The following is a 25449-nucleotide window of genomic DNA, read 5'->3' as shown; positions in this document are numbered from 1 at the left end:
GAAAAGAAACATTGAGAAGGAATCAAGTTTGAGGGGAAAGTGCATTTGGTTTGAACATGTCAAATCTGAGGCATTTTTTGACATCCAAGTGGAGATGTCAAATGGATCTGAGGGTCAGTCAGGCTTAAAATTAGTGGGTGACTTCGTATGAGTGTAAATACTTGAGATTGCAGCCCAATAACTCCTCTTTAAGCAGTCTAATATATAATAACCAGATAAAGGAGGTTAAACTTGAAATGCTGGCAGAGATGACACAGCCAGCAATAGCACAGAAATATCAAAGGAAGGGAGTGTTTTAGGAGAGAAGGGATACTTGACAGTGTCCCATGCTGCTGAAAATCAAACAAGATGCAGGAAAAGTGCCCACTGTTTTGAGCAGTGTGGTCACTAATGAGTGAGAGTTGCTTCAAGGAAGTATTACAGGGGGAGGGCTTATTCCATTAAGGTAAATGAGTATAGTTAAGAGAAATAGGGTGTATTCAGTTGAAAAGGAAGTGTTGAAGATGCAGCAAAAAGAAGGATAATTGATAGTATAATTTCCCGAAAATGTAAGAGCAGATGGGATCTAATAACTAGGAAGACCAGCACCCCCTCGACCCTGACAGGAGCAAAGGAGAGGAAAAAGAGGTGCAGATATGAGTAGACTGATGTGTATTTTAGTGAGAGATTGAAGAAAGTTGATGTTTTTCTCTTTCTGTGAAGTAGTAGACAAATCATCTGATGGAGAGGAGAGGGATGGGGATGGTAGGAGGTCGATGAGGAAGAATGGAGGTTTGAAATAAGCTTTATAGAGAGTAGGAGAAACAGTTGACTGCCAAAGTGAGTGGGTGGAATTTGGGAGTTTGATAATAAAGCAAACTCCAGTGCTTATACTAGTTAAAAAATGTTAAACAGAAAGGCTTAGTTTTCCCTCTGACCTCCTTTTTCCCATCCCCCAGTGCTGTTTGATGAGACATTTTTAACATGAAAAAAATTTTTCTGAAACTCTAACTTCCTTATTTTGAAACTTTTTTCTCTGAAGAGAATGAACATAGGCCTCAGAGTCTTCCTTGTAATAGCAGACAGTTTGCAGCAGAAAGATGGTGAGCCTCCCATGCCAACAACAGGAGTTATTCTTCCTTCAGGAAATACTCTTCGTGTGAAGAAAATTTTTCTCAATAAAACCTTGACAGATGAAGAAGCAAAAGTCATAGGTTAGTGTTAACTAGAATAAATACATTGCTTTGTGATGCAGTTTACTATTCTTTTGTAAAAGTTTATATTGAATCGAAAATGTACATATTTGCCTAATATTGTTATTCCAGTATACAGTGATACAAAAATGAACATTTTTGATAGTATCTATAGGTCGTCATGCTAAGATTCTTCAGGTTAAATCTTTATTTTCTCATATGATACTGTTTACTGCATTTTGTCCTTCCCTCAAATTAATTTTAGTTCTGTACATAATTTTTACACATTTTCTCCAATATACTGAAGATGGTCATTAGGGAAAAGAGTATTCATAGTTGAAACTGCTTCTTTTGTAACAATAATAAATTAACGTTGTTTAAAGATTAATAGGCTTTTATTTTTTATTGAAAATAACTTTTTAATTTAATTCCTGATATTTTATAACTAAGTTTTTACCTCCTAGGAATGTCAATTTATTATCCTCAAGTGAGAAAAGCATTAGATAGTATTCTCAGACATTTGGACAAAGAAGTTGGGAGACCGATGTGTATGACTAGTGTGCAGATGTCCAATAAGGAGCCTGAAGATATGATTACGTATGTAGTAAATTGTTTCTCTTCGTCGCTATTTCAGTTTTTATAAAAGAATATAGGTGGCTGATTCTTGCTTACTTGTTTTGTTGCATTCTCTTCTGGAGTTCTTGCATATTGCCATCTGCTACAGTTATTAATACAGTGATTCCTTCCACATGCTCAGTTTTATTATTTAAAGTGCCATTGGACCTTGTATAGATAGCAAAAGGCATCCTGGATCTCAGTCTAGTTTGTCGTCAATGACAAAGCCTTACACTTATTGTGTGAGTGATAGATAAATCCTAGTTACCCCAGATGTGTGTGAACATGGTTGGTTTGTTAAGCCAAACAAATGCTCTTATTTTCATAGCCCTAATAAACAAAAAAACAAAAAAGAAAACCTAAAAAATCTTCTGGAAATCAGGGCTAAAGATAGGAATAATATATGAGTAGATTTTTTTGGAATAGTACCTCATCCCAACCATCTCCACCTCCCCGGCCTCTACCCTTGTCACTGCTTATCACCCCAGCATCTTTTTTCCTTATTGTTAGAGACTTCTTCAAAAGAGTGTATTTTATGCCAGTAACTTCTTTTATTCACTAAGAAGTATCTACATATTCTGTATAAGGGAAAACTTTTTTTAGATATGAATATCTGCATTTATAAGTCTTAGGTTACCAAATTGGATATCAGATCTCTCAGAGATATTAGTGTATACTAGTATGTAATAACTTTACTTACTAGTATGTAATAACTTTACTTACTAGTATACACTAATATCTCTGAGAGTTTCTCTAATGTGAAATTTTTCCTACATTACTTCATATGGAAAATCTTTATTCTTTTCATCACAACCACTTTCCTCTTTTATGTCAATAAGTTTGCCCTCACATAGTTCCTCTGATGCACATGTCGAGTCTCCAGCGATGGCAGTGTCAACATTCCCGCTTCGGCTGTTTCTTCTGTGACTCCATTAATATTTGATTCAAATTTCACTTCTAATGATAGCACTTTTCCTTTCTTTACTCCACTTTAATCTTTATTGGCCAATTTCCCCTTTTGATTATCTAATTTTGTAAAATGTCACCTGAGTTTATCACTGGAGTAAAGGAAGCAGCACAACTACTTATTTTGTATGTGAACCAAATAACTGAATTGCAGTGGCAAATCATAACAGACTTTCAAAGAAATGATGTGAATGGTCACAGATTATGATGTACTTCTGTTATGTACATCATGATTGGTGGACTGAAGAGCTAACAAGGAAGCTTGTTTATGCAGTTACTTATGGTTAATGTGCAGTAACCAAAAATTCGACCATGCTGGATCTGGTATTATTTAACTGAATTGTGGTAACTGAAATTCATGCATATGGTCACTATGCAAAGATAAGACTGGCTATATAAAAACTCTAAAAGTCGGTAGCAAGTCCAAAACATTTAAATCATCCAAATTCTTTTCTACAAAAGAATTATTTGGCCAACTGAAGAACAATTTGGATAAAATAAATTAACTAAAAGCCTCACTTTGAAATACAGACTAAAATAAAAACTGGTATTTTAAGAGGTTAGATAATTAAAATATATAAAATCATGAATAATGAGAAGAAAATACTATAGTATTAAACTGTTATCAAGCCTCTGAAGGAACCAGATGATTTTCAAAACTGTGTTTGTGTGCGTGTTTGTAAATCCTGAAGTAAAAAGACAAGAACAGACAGTACCAACATTGGTAAATGAGAAAGTCTGTTTTCTAAGAACATTGTTAGTAAATGATATTAAATAAAAATTTTTAATTAATCTTATAAGCCCCCAAATAACCAATATTTGGTTATTTAATAATATCAGCACTGTTACTATTAATAATTATTTATTAAAAGTTCAATATTTATTAAATTTAATTAAAGTTTATTAATTTGAAATAATTATAATTTACCTAAATAATATTTATTTAAATATAATAGTTTCAATGTTTGTTTTATACTTACCAAAAGTCTTTTTTTGCTTGCCTACTGTGTTTTCCCCTGAATTATCTCTGTATTCTTTTGTTTATTTATATGCTGATAATTATTTACTGGATTTGTATGTGCTCTTTTTATATTAAATACATTCAACTTTGTGGGGTGGGCTCCTATTTTCTGTCGTTATTTTTCTAACTTGGCTTTCATTGTCTAGCATGTGTGATATACTTATTAAGTCCTGTTGTGATATATTTTTCAGAGGAGAAAGAAAACCCAAAATTGATTTGTTTAGAACTTGTATTGCTGCTATTCCAAGGTTGATTCCTGATGGTATGAGCAGAACTGATCTCATCGAATTGTTGGCAAGGTAAATGAGAATGACTATTTGCTATGTTGATTTTTATCTCTATTGATTCCTTTAAATTTCCAGCACAGCCCTGTTACTATTATCACTAAAAGAGTAATAATAAAGACTTTTTAATCTTCTATTTGATTTACTTTCTAAATTCCCATTTTGTTTTATATGTTTTGTTAAACACATTCTCCCCACTACAAATCTTAATTTTCAGCTCCCTAGCTTTCTGGGTAGTAATACTTCCCGAGATTTATATAACGCATTATCCCTTAACCTGTGGACATTATCAGTGTGTGAAGATGCCCATTAGACAATTATTGTGTTTATTCCAACGATCATTTCTTTAGTACCTAGGGTGGTGGTCTCATTTTCACTTTTTCATTCTATTGCAGTACCTGCGGGGTTGAAGTTTTTGTCTCTCTTTCCTCTATTAGCCATGTCATAAATCTATAAAATGAGTAAATAACATGAACCAAACTTAAATACTAGCTCCCAAACCTAATTAGGTTGAAAATCCACTTTGTTGATGTAGTTAAGAATCCCCTCGATAAAGGCTCAGATAATAAATATTTTAGGATTTGCAGATTATGGTCTCTGTCACAACTACTGGTTTCTGCCTTTTTAGTGCAAAAGAAGTCATAGGCAACATGTAAAGGAGCAGGCATGACTGTCCCAGGAGGCGCCTGGCTGGATTTGGCCCTTGAGCCATAGTTTACTAGCCCTGCCCTAAACAGAAAACCGGGTACAGTGACTAGCAGAGAGCAGTGATACTGCCTATACCGAAAGTTGTTTACTGGCTGCTAGGCACTTATCACCAAGTCTTAAGTTAAATTCACAATGAATAAACAATTAATTCATAGACAGCTCCAGCAACCCTTTCTACCTCTTTCTTGAGAATACCTAGCATTCCACACACCCATGCACAACCCTATGCTCAACTGTTGCATCTGAGATAGAGTGGTATTTATCTCTATTCAGGATTATGAGTTGGGGAAGGGAGTTATTTCGAAACTTTGCACTATAAGATGAATTCATCCCTTCCCACTCTCTCTTAATTTTTTTGTGAATTAGCTTGTACAGTTGCCAAGTCCATGTCAGCATTATAGAGGAAAAAAGTTAAATTATTTATAATGCTGTTCCTTAGGAAAGCACTCTTGCTCCCCCCACTTCAGTTTAACTCACCCCATCTCTGTGGTTGATGACCCCATATCCCTCACCAGTATAAAATTGCATCTACAAGGGGCAGGGATGTGGGTGTTTCGTGAAGGAGAAAACATCTGAAAAGTGAATGACAGTTTGCTTTGCTATTTACTTTGCTTCTTTCCCCTATGATATTCATTTATTAATTCATTCAGCAGAAAGAAAGATTCTAAAGCCTGTTCTATTTTGTCCCCTATTCTTCTCACTTGCAATCGTGATGTCCAGATATTGATTACTTTAAAACAAAGCAAGCAAACCAACAAAACAAAGATGCATTGTAAATTTGTAGATCTGCATGCCTTCTCTAAGGAAAGTTAATTGGTTCCCTTGCCTCAAATTAGCCAGGCTACATTGTTGTTTTCCCCATGCGTCTATACTCTTGAGTCACAGAGATGGGTATAAGATGGATATTTACATGTTTATGAATTTAAAGGATGTTGAAATAACCTTTAAAGTCATCATCATATAGTAGTTATCCTCTCCAACAGTATCTCCCTTGGTGCCCCTATCAGAGACAGCATACTGGGCTAGAGATCCTTAATCTGACCCTGTATGATATTTCTGATGTCCGGCTGTAGCGGCTGCTGCTTGGTGGCTTACTCCCAAGTCTGTCTAGCTGTAATACATTTTCTCTTCAGTCTCATTGTGAGTGGAAGGTTGGCTTAGTGAAGACCGGAACTGAGTTTGGCAGAGTGAAGACTGTGATATCTCCTTTCCCCTAAACCACACAGCTCTCTTCCTCTTCCCAGCTTTCCAGTGTGTAATTGTGGCTTATTTTTAATATTACCTACTTATCTTATTCATTCAGGCTGTTTCTGACTCTGATGCATTTTTCTTAGTATGGTCTATCACTAATCCTCTTCAGCCTCAAATCAGAAACTAACTCTTATTCATATGACATATACTGGTAACTTCACTACTACAGCTATCTTTCCTGGTTTCCTTGTTTATCATTCTCTTTTATGTTCTGTTGCTTTATATTCATGTCCTCATATTGTTTTGATGTCTTTAAAAGGCAATTTCGTGTAACCTCTCATTTGTTTAGACAGACTACCTTTAAGGACTTATGTGTTATTTCGACACTTTTTTCCCCATTTTATTCTAGACACTCCCCATGTAGGATGTTGTTCTTAAATTTTCTCTCATTCTACCTTCAAGAATTATTTCAGTTAAAATGATTCCATCTTGATTTGTTCTATTTCCTTTTTTACAGTCAGCCATCTTATATTTAACTGTAAACCTCAGCAACATGAAAGGAATGATAAGAGATAAAACATGTCCTTTCCAGTGGTAGTAAAGGACCAAATAAATATGAGATAGTGCTAAGATATTATGATTCGATATCATTTTTGATTGATTGTAGGATAACATGATATTTTAAGAATTAAAGTATTTTTAAATGTAATTCTTATATGTCAATCTGTATTTTCTTAAGTATAGCATTTGCGCTATGATCAAACTTATTATTTTGAATTATAGTAAAAATACTAATTAATAGATATGTGAATTTAAACAAATGAATATAGACTAGCACGAAGATTGATATAGCACAAAAAGTGAACATTGGTTTCTATCTTCATACTTCTTGCAAACCAATTAAGAGGACATTTTTTAAGTTATTAGTTTTAAGTTGTAGATGATAAATCTGGAAGGGTTTTGAGGTTCGCTAATGGAATTTTGTTCTTGGTAGGCTCACGATTCATATGGATGAAGAACTGCGTGCTCTGGCTTTCAACACACTGCAGGCACTAATGCTTGATTTTCCAGACTGGCGAGAGGATGTTCTTTCAGGATTTGTTTATTTTATTGTTCGTGAAGTGACTGATGTCCATCCCACACTTCTTGACAATGCTGTAAAGATGTTGGTACAATTAATAAATCAGTGGAAACAAGCAACCCAAATGCATAACAAAAACCAGGACTCACAGGTACCAAATTCTTTCGTATTATCCCTTTGTATGTGGGCAGTGGTGAATGACCAATGGTGTTAATATGTATTGACTTTATTAAAAACTAATATTTGTATTAGTTTTATTTACTTTTAAAATGTTCACAATCCCTTAAACAGATCTTTCCTGTAGTTCATGTATTAAATATATGTTTGTGTGTTCAAACCTTTCCAACCTCTTCTATTGATAACAAGGAGTTTTGAATAAACGTAGAAAGTAGAAGCAATTCTAGCTCACATTTTGGTTGTTTCCAATATATTTAAAACTGGTATAATAAAAACTTTTTGATAGCCTTCCATGTGAGTTATTTGATTGGTATATCCTTGGTACCAGTCCCTGATTCACATATACAGTATATATGCTTCTTTAACCATAGAAGGTGCTCAAATTTTTGATTTATGTTAATGTGTAAGTCACAGAACCTTGGAATTTTAGAGCCAGCTCATCTAAGCCAACCCAGCTTCTCAGCCTTTAATGAGCGTACAAATCTCCAGGGTTTAGAGTCTGTTTCTTACTAGCTCCTAGGTGACGCCATGCTTCCGGTCCTCACTTTGAGTACAAAGGATGCAAACTAATTCCCTCATTTTCTACACAGAAATGTTAGACCAAGAGTGATTAATAGGGTCAATTCCAAGGTTGCAAAGTAGCCGGAGAATGATAGAAGTTAGGTACAGAATTCATGTTTAGACTGCCAATTAAATGCTTATTTTCACTTTTGTGTACTATTACTAATTTTTATAAATTAAATATTATTTAAATTGCTTGAGCTGGGGCAAACCTGTAGCCATAATTTCTGTAGCCATAAATTCTTTATTAATTGTTTTACTGGAATGTCCCTATATACATTTAAACTTTTTATTTTTAACTTCTACTCATTTTTCAAGCATGGTGTAGCTAATGGAGCTTCTCATCCCCCTCCTCTGGAAAGGAGCCCGTATTCCAGTGTATTCCATGTGGTCGAAGGGTTTGCTCTTGTCATTCTCTGTAGCAGTCGACCTGCCACTAGGAGATTAGCCGTCAGTGTCCTTAGAGAAATACGGGCTTTATTTGCACTTTTGGAAATACCTAAGGTAAGATTTCGGTATTTCATTTAGCTTCTAATGAAAGTACTTAAAAACTATCCTTTTGTCCATCTTTATTACATTTCTGTTGCTCCCATGCAGGTATAACTTTATAACGGTCTTTTTGACTGGGACTAAACTAACCCACCTGCCCTCGATTCCATTTGTAACAAATAGTACTAAAGTGAATTTTTAATGTTTAATTAGGTTTGGCCAGTTTTCTTGAACATTCCTAAAATTTTTTAGGCATTTGATATCTTTTTTATAGGGTGATGATGAATTAGCCATAGATGTGATGGACAGGCTGAGCCCATCTATTCTTGAGAGCTTCATACATCTCACTGGCGCCGATCAGGTAACTGTAATGATTTCTGTAACTGTAATGTAATGATTGTAATGACTGAATATTATTCAGTCCTGTTTTGGAACTTAAGTCATACACACAAACACACACACACACTCACACACACACACACACACACATGAATTTCCTTTACACATGTAATTCATAACAAAGTATTCTTGAAAACTAATGTACTTTGAAAATAAAAAAAATACTTTAAAAAAGTAGCACTAGTTTATTTCCATAGTTAGTATACTTCCTCATAGCAATAAAAATATTTTATCTTCGTAAAATTCCAATCTTTCCAATCTCAGTTTTTCTAAAGTCTGATATTACCATCAACTGCTATTTGCTGTTATAACATATAGAACTTTTGACATATGTACTGGTTAAAATAATATGAAGAGATTTTGTTGAAATTTGGAGCAAAAAATGGCACTTTGCCTTCAGTAAGTGTATTTGTTTGCTTTGCTACATAAGTTTAAGTGCAATGGAGTAAATATTTTAGTGTTTATGCCAGAGTCATAATGTGATTTGTCTCATTAAAATGAAGAAAACTACTTCATTTTTTATTTACGTTACTAAGAAAGCTTATGCAAACTTGCTTAGTTTGGTTTGAACAACAACAAAAAGTCATATATTAAGATTTCAAGATGGATGTAAGAATAACTATCAAACTTTACTACTTGAAATTTTTTCTTCCTGTTTTGTAATACATGGGCAAGAGGTTTATGTGCTTTCTGTGTAACACTTGGTTCTTAGAACTCATAAGTTATGTAAAACCAAGAGAAATAATAATAAAACTCCGTAAACCTAAGAGGTGATTATAAATCTGTACAATTTAAATCCTTCTGTTTTAGATGATTAACCATGAATTATACCAACAAAAAGAGTGATGGCTGACTCTCTAAGTGCCTAAAGCACTTAGTACCTGGCTCAGAGTGGGTACTTTATAAATATCAGTTGAATGGTCAAGTGAATTGAGCCTCTGTTCAGTTTAAGGCCGTTCAGCTTTTGTTGTCTGAATGAAATATAATTTGCTCTGAAGAAAAACCTTTTTCTTCAGTATAAGCTTGGAAAATCATTGAGCAAAATATTTAGGAATGTGTACCTCTGGAGAGGAGCCCATTTTCCAGTCTGGTCCATTTAGGCATATATGGGGCACATCAGCATGACTTTTTATTTTTTTTTTAGATTTCTATTTATTTATTTGTTCGTTCATTCATTCATTCATTCATTCATTCATTTTTTTTAGGTGAGGCAACCCTTGGTTGACCTCACAGCTTGCAAGGACCTTGTCAGCTTACAATCCCTTATTTAAAAAAAAAAAATTTTTTTTTTTTTTAATTTTACGCCTACAGCACCTGGTCTTCCTAGGTGGTCTCCCTTCCAAGTACTAACCAGGCCTGACCCTGCTTAGCTTCCGAGATCAGATGGGATCGGGCTTGTTCAGGGTGGCATGGCCATAGACCATCATGAAATATAATGGTTCATTTTTGAATTATCTACAGAAGTTGTATATTCAAATTATATAAATAGCAGTTCTTAATTTTTTTGATGTATAGATCCTTTTGAGACTAATGTAAGCTATGGAATCTCTAGAAAAATGCAGGTACGCACATGCACAGAAACCTTAACGTGCAGTTTCAGGAAATCACTAGTGTCTTAGTTCCATCTTGGACCTCATGTCACCCATTTTAGAACCTCTGTTCTGGAAACTATCAACAGGCCACTGATAGTTTAAAGCACTTTATGTGGTAAAACTTTGAAAGTTATTGATATGTGCAATAATCAATTATTTTTTTTCTCTACATAGACTACTTTGCTGTATTGCCCTAGCTCAATAGATTTACAGATGTTAGTAGAATGGAACTCTTCTCCTATTAGCCACCAGTTTGATGTGATTAGTCCATCACACATATGGATATTTGCACATGTGACCCAAGGCCAAGACCCATGGATTATAAGTCTCTCCAGTTTTTTAAAGCAAGAAAACCTCCCAAAACACTGCTCCACAGCTCTGAGCTATGCTTGGATGTTTGCATATACCAGACTTCAGTTGTTGTCCCCACAGGTTGACATAAAGTAAGTTATTTTCCTAGTGTAAATTTAAAAAATGTGTGGACTCTCAGTTCATAAAGTATTTAAAAATGTGTGGACTCTCAGTTCATAATGTATTTAAAAAGTTATGTGAATTGGAAATCCCATAAATAACATGCCATAATGTACATATGGATTAAGGAGGGAGATGAAAGTTGCAAAGGGTGTAGTCTCATGAGCCTTTCGTCCTTTACATGTATCATCAAATGGTAATTGTTAGTTTACTTAATTACATAGTGCTTGTTATCTAACATGTGTCCAGTGAATCTGTGCTGAGTGAAAGAATGTTGAGGTATTAAAAGAAGGATATAGATGTGAATATAGATAAATTTGTAGATAAAAGGTGAGAAGTAAAGAGAAACCAACCTCAGTGACCTGTTTTCCTGATGACATACAGAAGGCCATTTGCTGATATTAGTGATATAATGGAATTACATTGTAGTTTTGAGGGTAATAGTAAAGATTTGGAGTAACTAGTAATGTGATGGAGTGTTGACCAAGGTCATTATAATCTATGTTCATTTCTTCTTGCCCTTAAATACAGAATATAATTTTTGAACCTAAGTGTGAATTCCTGATTTTATCTTATCTAGCATGCCATTGATCAGATTGCATGCAATGAGTCTTCTCATATAACTTGCCCATATAAATCCAACACCTGGATAAACCTAACACCTTAGGCTCACGTTAAAGTCTCTCTAAACCTGGCTTAGAGAGTCTGTACTTTTTTCCTTCTTTTATATCAGCGGTCTTCATGTACTCTTATGTTGGAACCAAAACAAACTTCTCAAAGTTAATGAAATGTGGTCTATAGTTCTCATTCTTTGAGTGTTTGTTTACATGAACCTATAATGGCTTTGTTTTTTCTAGCCCCTGCATGTTCGCATCTGACACATCTCAAATCCCACCGTGTTCTTAAAGCCCTCTCTTATATCTCCAACCCAGAGTAATCATTCCTTCTTTTGTATTTGAATATATATAAGTATTTGGTGTTTTTATATATACAGGCTAAATATTATATATCTATGTACATTCTCAGGTATTGTGTATTGGGTGTTACTTTTTTAAATGGCAAGTGACACTTGCCACCTAGTGTAAAATTTATGACCTTATTTTATTTAAGTCTCCTCTAATTACCATATTTTAAATTCTAAGTCCCTCACCTACCACCATTCTCTATCTCCCCCTTTGCCCTTTTTCTTCATCAAACTTAGCACCATCTGACATTATTTTATTTGTTTCTTTATTGTATATCTCCGTAGCAAACATGATAGTAATGAGTTTTTACAGGTTTTTGTTTTTATTTTTACTGCTGTCACAAGTCTTCTGAACATTTTCTAACATACTAAGTCACTGTCGATGAATTAATGAGGTGGTGTGTATGCATTATGCATCAAGGCAAGGACTGTCTATTAGTATTTTTCCTGTTTTTGTTTCGCTGTCAGTCCTTAATCTCCATAGAATTTTGGTGTTTGGAAAGATTTATAGAATAGTTTCAAAATATTTTGTTTGTCTAATCTTTAAAAAGAGAAATTTGACAAAGCTTTTAAAATGAGGATATTCTTTTGACTTTGCAATTCTACTTTCAGGAATTTACCCAAGAAAATAATTAAATTGGTAAATAAATATATACTTATTTATAAATTTATAAATAGTTAAATTTATAAGTAGGTGTATATTTAAATGTGTAGTATTGTGTATAATAGGGAAAATTTGCTATTAGCTAAAATGTTCAACAATAAAAGCTTGGCTAAATCATCATAATCTCTATAATGATAGAGCATACAAAAATGATGTCCTGGAAGTATCTTAATTTATATGGAATGTGTTTGAAATCTATGTTAAGTATAATAAGCAGGTACAAAACAAAAAAATAAAATTATTCAATTTTTATAAGTTAAAAGACATATTTATGCGTTTGTATACATGTATATGAATTGAAGATGCCTCGAAGGATTAAATGTGATTTTCATTGTGTTTTTTTATTTTTTTTCTAAATTGAGCATGTATAATAAGTTATAGAATATGGCCTGATAAAATATTAACTTTAGTCATAGGAATAAGAGATAATGTTAAAATGATCCTGTAATATATTTTAATTTTAGGTCTAGTAGCTTATTCATTTGTATTTTATATCCTTCCACAAAGATTTAGTAGTATTTATAAAAACTTTATGCTAACCATCTCCTCTAAATTGATAGGAATTTAGCATTAATTAAAAAAAAGACTTTTCAAAACGTGTTGTATTATTTATATCTACCTGTTTTTTTCTCTTCTTTTTTTCTTAGTAGCCCCATCAATGCTAAGAAAGTAAATACGACCACAAGCAGTGACTCATACATTGGCCTCTGGAGAAATTATCTACTTCTCTGCTGCAGTGCAGCAACATCCACATCATCTTCAACGTCTACAGGGTCTGTGAGGTGCTCCCCTCCTGAGACGCTGGCGTCTACCCCTGACAGTGGCTATAGCATTGATTCTAAAGTAAGTTTTCCAGATCTGCCATTGAATCTGAATGGCACCAGAGAAGTAATGTTTTAAAATTTATTTACCGGGATAATAAAGTAACTTGGTTGAAAAGTGTATTAGTTGCTTGTACGAATAATGAAAAAAAAATAGTTTAAGAAATCTCATTACTGTTTTTATGGATTCCTAATTGGAATTAATGATATATATAGTTTTTCTTCAGGGAAAAAGGACCATGTTAATTAAATTCATCAGAATGAATATTCTTAAAGGAATTTTCATCCCTATTTTCTCTTGTTCTATTTCCTGTAGTTCTCACACTTCTCAGTATACAAAAGGAATGACTGAAATAATTAAATATCTTTTTAGAAGTTCCCTAAATTATGTAGTGATACAAGTGATACTTGATAAGGACACTTATATAGTCTTCATGAAATGACACAGATATTATGAGATGGTTGAAGAAAATTGAGAAAACGTAACACCTGGTATCTGACTTTAACACTGATGACTTAGTAATTTTGTTCTCATATTTTTTTCTGGATCAAAAGACATAGACTATTTGATGATGGTGTAGTATATTATAATGAATATCTGTAAGAAATTAAGAGACCCACAAAACCCAGTTCTGTTAATGAACTTGCAGTGAGGCATTGGACAAATTATTTAACCTTTTAAAGTTATGCACACACAGGAGAATTTTGAAGCACCATTCATCTATCCACTTTCCTTGACCAAATATTGTTGAAATGTCAAGTTATTTAGTTGGATGTATTATCGTTAGTAGGTGCTATAAATATAATTTTTTTTTCCAGATTATTGGAATCCCATCCCCTTCGTCCTTGTTTAAGCACATAGTTCCAATGATGCGCTCTGAGAGCATGGAAATCACAGAGTCCCTTGTTCTAGGTCTTGGCAGGACCAACCCAGGAGCGTTTAGGTAATTATGTGTTTTCTCTGTGCCCTAAAAAGTAAACGTGGCTGCTAGGGGGAGAAGATGTGATAGAGTACTTATTATCAGGACAGTTGCATATCAGTCCTTTTACCAGTAAACTAGTCATGTAACATTTAACAAACCGTTTAATTTATTTGAGGCTTTATTCCTCATTTTGATTGAGTAAATAAGATTTACTTTATTTTCTTCACGGAATGATTATGAAAATCAAATACATACGATGTACAAATATGTTCTAGTAATAAAGTACTGTGCAAATCTTTGATATTTTTCTACCTAATTTATTTATAGTGAATGTATTTATAATCTTGACCTGTTGGTTAAAACTACAGGTTTTCCCCTTGTTTAAGAGAATTAGATTATTTTTTTAAAAATATGTACATATTTGATATTTTTGATGTTTTTGATATTAATGAAGGAAGTCCTTTTTTTTTAATGCCTGAGGTTCTGCTTTGTTATTGTCCTCTGGGCCTTGAATTTATTATTTTGAGTTTGTCCTCCATTGATAAGAGGTGGTATTTGATATTTTGTCCCCAACTAACATGCACGACAGAAAATAGGTTAATAAATTGTAATAAGTCTACAGGTGAGGGATAGCATTCATTATAAATGAAGTCTTAGAAGATTATTTTAAGACAAGTAAATACACTATCGTGCAAATAGAAAGAAATGGGATACAAAAATGATCTCAACTTCTGAAAAAACAAATTCCCATAAATGGAAATAATTTTGAGGCAAATACCTTAAATGTCTGCGATAGTTTTCTGTAGATGATAAAATTGCAAATGGATTTTATTTTCTTCTTATGCTTTTTGTATTTTCCCAGTCTTCCAAAATGAGCATATTTTCAATTTAAAATCAGGATATAAGCAAAGATAAAATTATCATGTTCATGTTCATATCCTTTGATTTGTAAGAATTAATCCTAAGGAAACCATCAGAAATGAGTACAAAGATTAATGTACAAAGGTGTTCACTGAGGCAGTATTTGTAACAAGAAAAATTAGATAAAATTTAACTAATTTGTAATAAATGAAAATGGTTAAGAAAGTTATGGTATCTCACCTTTGTAATAGAATATTATGATTTAATTAATGACACATTAAAGTGATTATGCTAGTGTTAAGTAAATTTAAACAAGGATATGATTTTATATATGATAGGGTTTCAACTTTGTAGAACGTATATGCACTACAAAATGATTGAACAGAAATATTAATAGTACTTACCTCTACAAATTAAAATAAATGGCCTATACCATTTTTTCTTCTTTCTAAATGTTCTGCAGTGTGCATGTGTTATTCTATAACCAAAACAAAACAATAAAAATTGTATTTAAAACACTAGGATTAGGGTTAACATTTGTCAGTATACCTCCTTATATTAATATTAACATATTTGCACTAGATGTCAAATTATATTTGTTTTTAGCTATTAATTAAAAGAATGTACAGTATATCATTTTTCTTCTAGGGAACTAATAGAGGAATTGCATCCCATAATTAAAGAAGCACTTGAAAGAAGGCCAGAGGTAAGCTGTGTGGTTTTCTATCGTTAAGTTTTGATACAGCAAATACTTGCCTTCTTTATTATACACGTTATACCAACAGTTAGAAATTCAGAAGTAAATAAGTAAAAGATTGCCTAGTGCAGTTTTCACCATTTTAAAAAAAATATACAGAACTCATTTTTTCAACCCCCACAGGAGATCTTATGCAGAAACGCGTGTAAAACAGATGTTAAATTGCTCCAGCTATAGCGAAGACAGGTCTAGATTGGGGTCGGCAAACCTTTTCTGTAAAAGGCCAGATAGTAAATATTTTCAACTTTGCAGGCCATACTGTCTCTGTTTCAACTACTCAGTTTTGCTGCTTAATCTACTAGACAAATGAGTGTGGTCATATTCCAATAAAACTTTCTTTACAGTACTAGAGAACAGTGGGCCATATTTTGCCAGTCACAGGTCTAGATCCCCAAATCTACAGATAATGTATCAGGTTCTGAGCAGCTCTTAGAAACCACAGATCTAGTGGAACAGATATGTCAATCATAATTATAACAATGTATTACACACTGGAATAAAGCATAGATTATAGGTTGTATAAGCTGCAGAAGAGAAAGCCTCCGACTGTGCTCACGGCTAATAGCAGGCATTATATGAAGTACTGATATTCAAAGTGAAATTTGAAGGATATTCCCAGTGGACAAGCAAGGGAAAGACTTTCTAGGCGAATGAAAAGCATTTGCAAACTTTATAAAAGAATTTGGACATTGCAGATTCTTTTGTGTGATTATATGAGGCGGAAAGTGATTGATTAGGCAAGAAAGCAAGATAGGAACTATCTCATGGAAGGTGCCGGGTCTAAACCTTATTCAGTAGACCATTGGCCCCCAAAAGGCACTGGAATCTGAAAATTACCTGGAGGACCTGCTAAAAATTACAGGATCCTGGGCCTATGGAATGAGAATTTCTAGAGTGGAGCCCAGAATCCTTTTCTTTTTTTAAATAAGCACCGTGGATGAGTCTGGTGTAGAACACTGAAAATCACTGCTGTTAGTGTCAAAGATCCATTGAGGAATTTAATCAGGAGAGGGAGATGGTGATAGTAGCTATTCTTTGAGAGACTTTAAAACAGCATCTGTAATTCTTCACTCCCTTTCTTTAACAGAGCTCTATAGAGTAGTGATAGTATTCCCATTTTGTAATTGATTAGACTTTTGTTTCAGAATGATCATGTTAGTTACAGGATGATTAATTAGAGGAAAGTGGAATTTGGAAACAAAATTTAGTGGCAGTATTTATACTCCTGAAATTCAGGGGGAAAAAAGTCATCATGGCAATTGAATAGATATATACAGTGAATTGCCTTGAATGTTAGATATATTTTGAGAACTTTAAAGTCACAATCTTTCTATGGAGACAGAATGAACACAGGCCAACTGCAACTTTACAGAAATCCTCAAAGACTGTTGAGAAGCCATCCAGTTCAATAGGAATTGCTATGAACTTTCCAAAGAGCTAAAAGATACAAAAATTTAATGAATTGATTATCAGTAAATTGGCCTACTTGTGGAAGGCAAAAAATTAGATCATGGACACAAAAGTGAAAGAGTAATAAATATATTTTCAATTGCTCTGTATTGGGAAAATTTCATCATAAATAAAATAATGAGCTATAGAAGATAGTGATGTAGGAGATCTATATCTTAATATACTATATGAGTTCCTATAAGAAGCAGAATCAAGTTGAGATGTTACAGCTATTATTCTAGGTATTAGTAATTTGGCCCTAGTGAGACAATGACACTTATTATTACCATAATGATCAAATAAATTTTTTCTTTTGTTTTTATTTGTATTTATTTTTTTGTGTCAAAATTCATTGGTAAATGGAAAATATTGGCATGAGCAAAATCTGTGGGGTTTCTTCAGTCTCCTTTGTGATATTTTCCCTGCCCTTCTGTCATGTTTTTGGGAATATCTTAGGGATTCTTTGTCATTCAAAGACAACATTTTATTAACTGCTTCAGTTCTTCTAAAATTGTGAGATTAGAAAATCACCTAAAAGTAACTGTAGAATTTTATTTTCCCACCAAACGAGGGGTCTCACCACTGAAACTTTTGTTTATGGTTTTATTTGACTCATTAATTTCAACCTGTCCACACATATCTCTTTGATGCAACAGCTACCAGAGTGCTTGAAATCTACATTGCACAACCAAAATAATTTTGATAAACTCTAAAACTAAGACATTCACAATGTTCTTTCCAAGTTATACCAGTAAGTTTTCTGTCAACTTCCCTGAAGGATTTTTAATTAACATCTTTGTATCTTTGGAATAGAATATGAAACGGCGCAGGCGTCGAGATATTTTACGAGTACAGCTGGTACGAATATTTGAACTGCTGGCAGATGCTGGTGTCATTAGTCACAGGTCAGTATTGGATTTCGATTTTTAAAACTTCGAAATGATTAGGAAATGTATTTTTTCTCTCGTGAAATATCGAAAAACAAAAGCACCTTTGCAACAAAAAAACTTGTCTGCCTCGTTGTAAACATTATTTAGTAGTCAAAGTTTCATCCAGGAAATTAACTGATGGTCTAAAAAATTTATGAAAAAAATCTACCACCACTACTTGTTTGCTTTAGGCAAAAACTGGGTGTAATGTTCCTACGATTTTGATATTTGTTGGAATCTAGTAATCCAGGCAAGTGGACAGTAGCCTCTTTTTTTACTGACCGATTTAACTTTTTCTTGCCTCATTTTTAAGATCTATTTCTTCTGGACTTGTGAAAATCATATATTTAAAGACTTAACATAATAAGGTTTGCAAATTTATTTTAATCTATTGTTAATCTTTTCTGCTTGGGAAAAAATATGAAATCCACAGACATTATTCATTACTGTTTTTACCCCTCATCAATGAAAACATAAAACCTGGAGTTATTTCTACAGTAAAGGCATCTGACACTAAGACCAGCCCCCTGAGGAAAATTTCATCAGCTTTTGTTGAGAAATAACTATTTCTTTAGGAAGGAAGGTAATGATGTTGCCTGACCCTTGAAGAAGGAAAAAAATTGGAACTAACCATTTCCAAAACAGTTAACTGAAAAGAGATCGTGAAAAAAGATATGTTAATAATCAAAGAATTGTAGTGTTGTTACTTTAGCATTACTTAATATACCTAACACCTTTCATAGTTAGCATCAAATGCTTTTGACAAGTACTTTTAACGTAGAGCTTTAATCAAGAGAATTTAAACCATTGCTTTACACTAAATTAAAAGTGACTGAAAAGAAAGAAAAAAACATTACTCTTTGTTCTGCCCTCCAGAAAAATAAAACAGGTCAAGTTAGGAAAAGTAAATTTGAAACTTGCTGGGCTTGATGCAAAAAAATTAATCTAATTCACATCTGAATCTTATTTGTTTGTTTGTTTTTTCCTTTTTTGGTTGCTTTTAATGTTATTTGAATGAAGAATCTTTGAATGATACTGTTTTGGGGAACTGCAAGGTGTTGGTATTTTAAAAATTTAACTGCAAAAGCTGTACTCATTATTGAGCAGTAATGGTTTTGAACACAGTTGTGTGTTTTGATTTTGTTCTTTTAAGAGAAAGGAATATAAGACTGTTGCTGTTACAGACTTTTTATTTCCTTGGTTAAGTAAAAAAAGATGAATTCTGAATGCCAAGAAGGCAGGAATATTTGTTTTGTTCACCCAGTCAATCTCGTGTGCATTGCAGGTGGTCAATAAATATTTCTTAAATGAATGAATGTTTGATTCTGGGTCAGGTTGCAATCTTCTAAATTAGTTTCCCATTCACAAATAAGTCATGACCTAGAATTTACAAACACCTGTTTAGGGAATAAAGGAAACATTTTCATCATGGATTTATTAAACATTTTTATTGTTATAGACTGATTTTTTTTAATATGCTGTAGAACCATTGTGATATTTATAAGAAGCTATTCACAACTAGTAAAAACTTAATTTTACTTTTAAAATCATACATTTTAGAAGTACTTTTCAAATATAACAGTTAACCAAAATAAATATAAATGTAATAGCTAATCATTTTTGTAGTGCTAATAGTTTATTGGGCCTTTCATATATAGTAATACATTTATAATCTTACTAAAATTCTCTGAAGTAGATATTGGTCACATACTTAATAACTGATGAAACACGACTGGAATCCAAGACTTCTGACACTAACCAAATGTGACCCCCTTCCAGTCAGTGATTTCAAGTTCTAGTCACAGAGCTCTTGATTCCAAGAGAATCTTATTGCAGAGATTCTTGAGGCAAATCCATAGGTCTAGACAGAAGATTTGAAAACCAACAGTCTTACTTGAATTCTCTTATATTTTTGCATCCCAAATAATACCTACCCAGGAATCTTGCTGAGAATAAGTACCTGATGGATATTTGATTGACTGCTAAAGGTATAATAATATGCATGGCAACTATGAGAACGTATAGAACTAGTCTTTCCTCTTTCTGCCTTTCTAAACTGATCTTGCCTATCCCATATGCCTCCTTATTTCCTTATTTTGAAAAGCTATATATTTTGACAAAGAGGGAATAACATTCAGTATTCAGAATAGTTAGATATGGAATTGAATAATATAAATTGCAGTAGTGATTCTTTAATTAAGAAGCACCATTTATTTTTATATCAAGTAAGCCAAAATCATGTTCGTTTTATTTTTGTATGTTAAGTTACACACAACCATGACCATGCAAAGTTCTGATTTTGATTATTAGGGAATTGTTTTGATTCAAATTATTGTTTAAAATCACATTTTCTTTATCATTTATTTTTCTTCAATATTTTCAGTGCAAGTGGTGGCCTTGATAATGAAACACATTTCCTCAACAACACTTTGCTGGAGTATGTAGACTTAACTAGACAACTCCTGGAAGCAGAAAATGAAAAAGACTCTGACACACTGAAGGATATACGATGCCATTTTAGTGCCTTAGTGGCGAATATCATTCAGAATGTTCCAGGTATGATTTTCAGTTTCTTAAACCATTATTGAATATTAAGGGACCATCATATTTTTTTCTTCCCCTGAAGTTCTATAATCTAAGTGGATAAAACAAGTTGTGGACATACTGGAAAAATGTGTCAGCATAACACGTATGGCAAGAGTTTGTTTTACCTTTGAATTAGTGTCAGTGATTAGAAATCAAAAAGCATCCCAACATGGATTTTCAATGACAATCAAGACACTAACACAAAAATGTGAAGAAATCAGTAGAATAAGCTCTTTGGACAAACTTCTTCTAGACTCAATGAGCAAAGAACGTAATGCTCCAAATGGTAATTGAGAATAGAATTAACAAGATGCTTTTGAATAATGGAGAGCGTGTAGGCCATAGATGTGTATGTGCTGCCGAGCGAGCACCGTAGACGTAAAGTATCACAAGGATACTGTGTTACTGATTGATTCCTTTAACAGATGTGTGCCTGTTGTTGAACCCATACTGTATGCCAGGTACTGGTTTAGACACTAAAATATTGAAATATGCAATTTTATTTCAAAAAGTCATAAATTCTTTACAAGTGAAAGACATAAAAATGTGATTATATATAGCTTTTGGTATACAATGTAAATGTTTCTTTTTCTTTCTTAAAAAAAACAAACTTGTTTTATTACCTTAAAAAGTATATGCAAACCATTGACTTTTCAAGTAAGAACAGAGTTGTGTTTTATAAAAATATCCTGTAAGCACCTGGTTAGGTACATGAATTTCAAGTATATGAACCCGGTTTTGAACTTCTGGGGCAATTGATGCTATTTAGAGGAAAAGACTAATTTTTGCCTCTCAGTATTCTGATCTGAAGCTCACTAATGTAAAGATATAATTTAGTCCATTACTAAATACTTGTCTATAACTTTCACATTGATTGGTTCATTATGATACTGCTGCATTTCTTCCAAAAGAAGGATTGATGAAAATTTGTCCAATAGGACTTATAGAATAGGATTTTAAAGTAGAAAGAATCTTTACAGAGCTTCTAAATGAGTGGTTTTCAAATTATATTATTTCTCCTCTGGCGCCATCAGCAAGAGGCAGCAGAGTGGGTTTGGACGCCAGGTCTCACGTCTTACTTCAAATAAATGAGCTTCCCTTTTGTTTGTTCTGTATGTCAGGATTCCATATAAGGATCTTTTAATAAAGACAGCTGCAAAACCCTCTCTTACTAACTAACCAAGGTAGAGGTGTTCATGGTAATGTCTTAGCCAGCCTTACCGTGTAGCCGGCAACAGCCCAAGGAGAAGCAGGGTTCTGCCTCCCAGCTCTGTGTCAGCCTCTTGGCAGCACCGATCCTGCCATGACATCCTGCTTGCAGAGATGCTGTATCTCACATAATGTGCTACATGGTGACATAGACCACAGCTTTGTTACTGTGACTTGCATGTATGTAAATGATTTCTATCACTATATGGAGACTTTTGTTAAGTTAAAATGAAAACTTTTCTGTTTTACAATATTACATATTCAGTAATAAGTTAACATGCATGTTAAAGTAAAAAGAAATGGAAATGAATTTTTTCTCCATCTATTTTTTTATTTACAGTGCACCAGAGAAGAAGTATTTTTCCTCAACAGAGCCTTCGTCACAGTCTATTTATGTTGTTTAGTCACTGGGCAGGTCCTTTTAGCATCATGTTTACTCCCTTGGACAGATACAGTGATAGAAATATGCAAATTAATAGACATCAGTACTGCGCACTAAAGGTATCTACTTAGAAATCTGATTTTTTTTTTCTTATGTTGAGTATAGTCATTTATTTTTTGTCTCTCAGTGCCTGGCATTATAAAAAGGATAGAGGTTTCTTCTGAGTAACTGAGAGTATTAGAATGTATGTTTGCCTTCCATATTCAAACATTTATACTGTAAGTTTATTTAAATACATAAAATGTAATACAAAGAAGTTACAGAATCTACCCAAAATTTGAATGCCATTTTCTTAAAGAACTGAGGATTGCCTCAAAGAAATACCAGTTTTTTTTCCTGCTTAAGTACTTTTTCTTGGTCTTTTTTGCCTCCCTTCTCTTTTAGTACTGTTCAAAGTCCATGTCTAATTTGGTATCATGATACTTTGGTACTTTTGTATTCATAATAAATTACCTAGTTTCAAAAATTACTATTTCGCTTTTCTTTGTACAGAAAAAAATTAAAGATATTGTTGTTACATAAGCATGACTAAAAATATCTTGCCTCTTCTCATTAAACAACCAGCATTTAACCTCTTAACTGTTTTAAATGTAATTCTGATATTATTGTTTGAAGGCTATGTCTGCTGTACTATGTTGTGGCCCTGTTGCAGATAATGTAGGACTTTCATCAGATGGCTATTTGTACAAATGGTTGGATAATATTTTGGACTCTCTGGACAAAAAGGTAATTATTGGTAATTCCCTTAAAATTTCATAATAAATTGTCATTGCATTATTTGGAATTATTGTATGGCCCACTGAAAACAAGTCTTTTAAAATTAGATAGGTTAGAATTATATGCAGAAAACATATGTAAAATTAAATAGGATGCCATAATCTAAGAAATTTCTAACTTATTACACCCTCATTTGATCATTTTTTTATGTTGAAGGATTAATACAGTAGTAGTATGTATATATCTCAAAACAGGGTTCTAAGTCTATAAATAAAATATTAATGTAGTCTACATTGAGCTTCAAGGAAGAAACATGTTTTTTGCTATGTTTAATTTCTTGGGTGTTTTTTTTTTTCTTTTCTTTTTTTTTTTTTTTTTTGACCACTCTCCAATTAATCATTCTTTCCTGCCCTCCCTATTCCATGCCCTTTGTACTCTCATACTATACATTGCATAGACATCACAATTTAAAATAGGACTTACATTTTTTTCCCCAAAGAATAATTTTTCTATTAGGTTATCAAAAACAAGAATAAAGCTTGATAAAAATAACTGGAGAGGTTAAGAATTCAGTTTTCTGAAAGCACTTAATCAGTGTTCATATTCATCAACCGCCTTTAGAGCTCAGCTGGAAGAAAGAATGATATTACTAAGAGTCTTGTGCAAAAAGCAGGAGACCAAGTTTAATTTACCCATGTCGTTTTTTCTGCAGGCGGAGTAAAATGAGAATGAGGTAAACAAAGGGAAACTGAATTTTGTGATTAAATGTAAAAAATATATATACTATATTATTTTGGTAAAATGTAGAGAAGTAGGCATTTAAGTAATACAGTGCTCTGTCTGTCCTGAGCAATTTTGTGACCTTTTCTTAGGTTCATCAGTTGGGCTGTGAAGCAGTTACATTACTGCTGGAGCTGAACCCAGATCAGAGCAACCTGATGTACTGGGCTGTGGATCGATGCTACACCGGTTCAAAGAGGGTGGCGGCTGGCTGCTTTAAAGCCATAGCTAATGTCTTCCAGAACAGGTGCTCCAGACTCTGTGTTTTATATTCTATTTAGGTGTTTGTTTGTTTGTTTGTTTGTTTTTAAAGAAAGTATTTTCTTTTAGTCCAGAAATACTGAGAAACCAAGTATTTTCTCTCTGTAAACTCTTAACAAAATTTAACCCAAATAAGGATCATGATCACGTTGCATCTATTTTGTACCTTTTGCCTTAAAGAAAAACCCAGTCGCCTCATATGCTTCGCAGCTGCATGCATGGCAGCAGCCTTGTCCTTTGTATATCATATTTATTAACTTCAGTGAAAGCCTCTAAACATTACTTACCTAAGATGTAAAATTTGTCCCTAGGGATTATCAGTGTGACACAGTGATGCTCCTAAATCTGATACTGTTTAAAGCAGCTGATTCTTCTCGAAGCATCTATGAAGTTGCTATGCAACTTTTACAGGTTTGTAAACAATTTTTAATTAAAATCCTTTCACTCAGAATTTTATGAAGCATAACAATCTATTCTTGCCTTGAAAATATACTAATGTTCAGTTTTATTTTTAATATCAAGGTGTTATATCAATTCCTGATTATCATTAGAAATAGAAGACAAAGATAATATGGGTCATTTAAGTCTATAAGTAATACAAACTGTTTAGAAGTATATCGTAGAGAGATTATGTATGTTACATAAACCTATGTGTGCCTGTGTGTGTGCAAATACTTATGAAAATTTAGTGATTTGGGGCCTGGGTTTTTGTGTAACTATTTTTATTCAGCAGATAAGAATACGAATTTAATTTTTTTTTTTTTGAGAACTAAGTGAAAAGTAATTAGCTCTTTTATTTATAACCTCATATAATTTTTCTTTATTAGACTGAGAAACATAACCTAGAAGTCAACTTGCAGACATGGATATATCATTATTATATAATACTTAACTCATTGATAATAGAATGAGATTCTTTCCTCTTAACCAAGGGTTAAGAATAGAATTCAAGTAGATACTGATTTTCCAAAGAGTGCAAGTGGTACTGATTCTGGTAAGGATCATCTTAGGAATTCCACCCTGATGTCTTTATTAATTAAGAAGAAAGTTCAATAGTGTAGCTCTTTACATAGTATAACGTAAGAAGAATTTTTAGTTTATATTCCATATTTCCTTGTGGTTAACCAAGGTCTGTTTAAAGATTTTTTTCACTTATACATGTTTTATATAGTCATATTTTTGATGGAAAGTGATCAGTCTTTTTCAAGTAATTGTATATTAAGATGCTGAAGTTGATTTCAGACTGTGCTACTATCCCCAATCATTGCCATTAAACACAAGGACTATAAATCCTGGTAAACAGTTACAGATATTTTGCAAACATTTCATGGAATTAGAAATTAACATGTGAAATACTTT

General features: G+C 33.1%; 1 protein-coding gene and 1 non-coding gene across 16 annotated transcripts in view; one reads left to right on the top strand and one right to left on the bottom strand.

Annotated features, from left to right (window-relative positions):
• The window catches only part of FRYL (FRY like transcription coactivator), a 271172-nt gene that overhangs the window by 182059 nt on the left and 63664 nt on the right, over nucleotides 1-25449 (top strand). For 14 of the 15 annotated variants that reach the window (XM_039845152.1, XM_039845167.1, XM_039845153.1 and 11 more), the window contains 16 exons: nucleotides 1022-1193; nucleotides 1637-1769; nucleotides 3966-4073; nucleotides 6952-7189; nucleotides 8095-8280; nucleotides 8540-8626; nucleotides 10431-10699; nucleotides 13003-13198; nucleotides 13996-14120; nucleotides 15609-15666; nucleotides 17980-18071; nucleotides 20479-20651; nucleotides 22231-22391; nucleotides 22948-23058; nucleotides 23922-24076; nucleotides 24402-24501. In XM_039845152.1, coding sequence (XP_039701086.1) covers nucleotides 1022-1193; nucleotides 1637-1769; nucleotides 3966-4073; nucleotides 6952-7189; nucleotides 8095-8280; nucleotides 8540-8626; nucleotides 10431-10699; nucleotides 13003-13198; nucleotides 13996-14120; nucleotides 15609-15666; nucleotides 17980-18071; nucleotides 20479-20651; nucleotides 22231-22391; nucleotides 22948-23058; nucleotides 23922-24076; nucleotides 24402-24501 — 2364 coding nt within the window. The remainder of the gene's footprint in view (nucleotides 1-1021; nucleotides 1194-1636; nucleotides 1770-3965; nucleotides 4074-6951; nucleotides 7190-8094; nucleotides 8281-8539; nucleotides 8627-10430; nucleotides 10700-13002; nucleotides 13199-13995; nucleotides 14121-15608; nucleotides 15667-17979; nucleotides 18072-20478; nucleotides 20652-22230; nucleotides 22392-22947; nucleotides 23059-23921; nucleotides 24077-24401; nucleotides 24502-25449) is intronic. The other variant, XM_039845159.1, reaches the window with a different exon arrangement.
• LOC120588524 (5S ribosomal RNA) lies at nucleotides 9967-10085 on the bottom strand. Its single transcript, XR_005649255.1, has one exon. It is a non-coding gene; the product is annotated as a 5S ribosomal RNA (ribosomal RNA).

This window comes from Pteropus medius, unplaced genomic scaffold (genome assembly GCF_902729225.1).
Source record: "Pteropus medius unplaced genomic scaffold, Ma_sr-lr_union100, whole genome shotgun sequence".
Classification (NCBI taxonomy): domain Eukaryota; kingdom Metazoa; phylum Chordata; class Mammalia; order Chiroptera; family Pteropodidae; genus Pteropus; species Pteropus medius.
The sequence above is the reverse complement of the archived record's forward strand: the minus strand, read 5'-3'. Positions and strand labels throughout refer to the sequence as shown.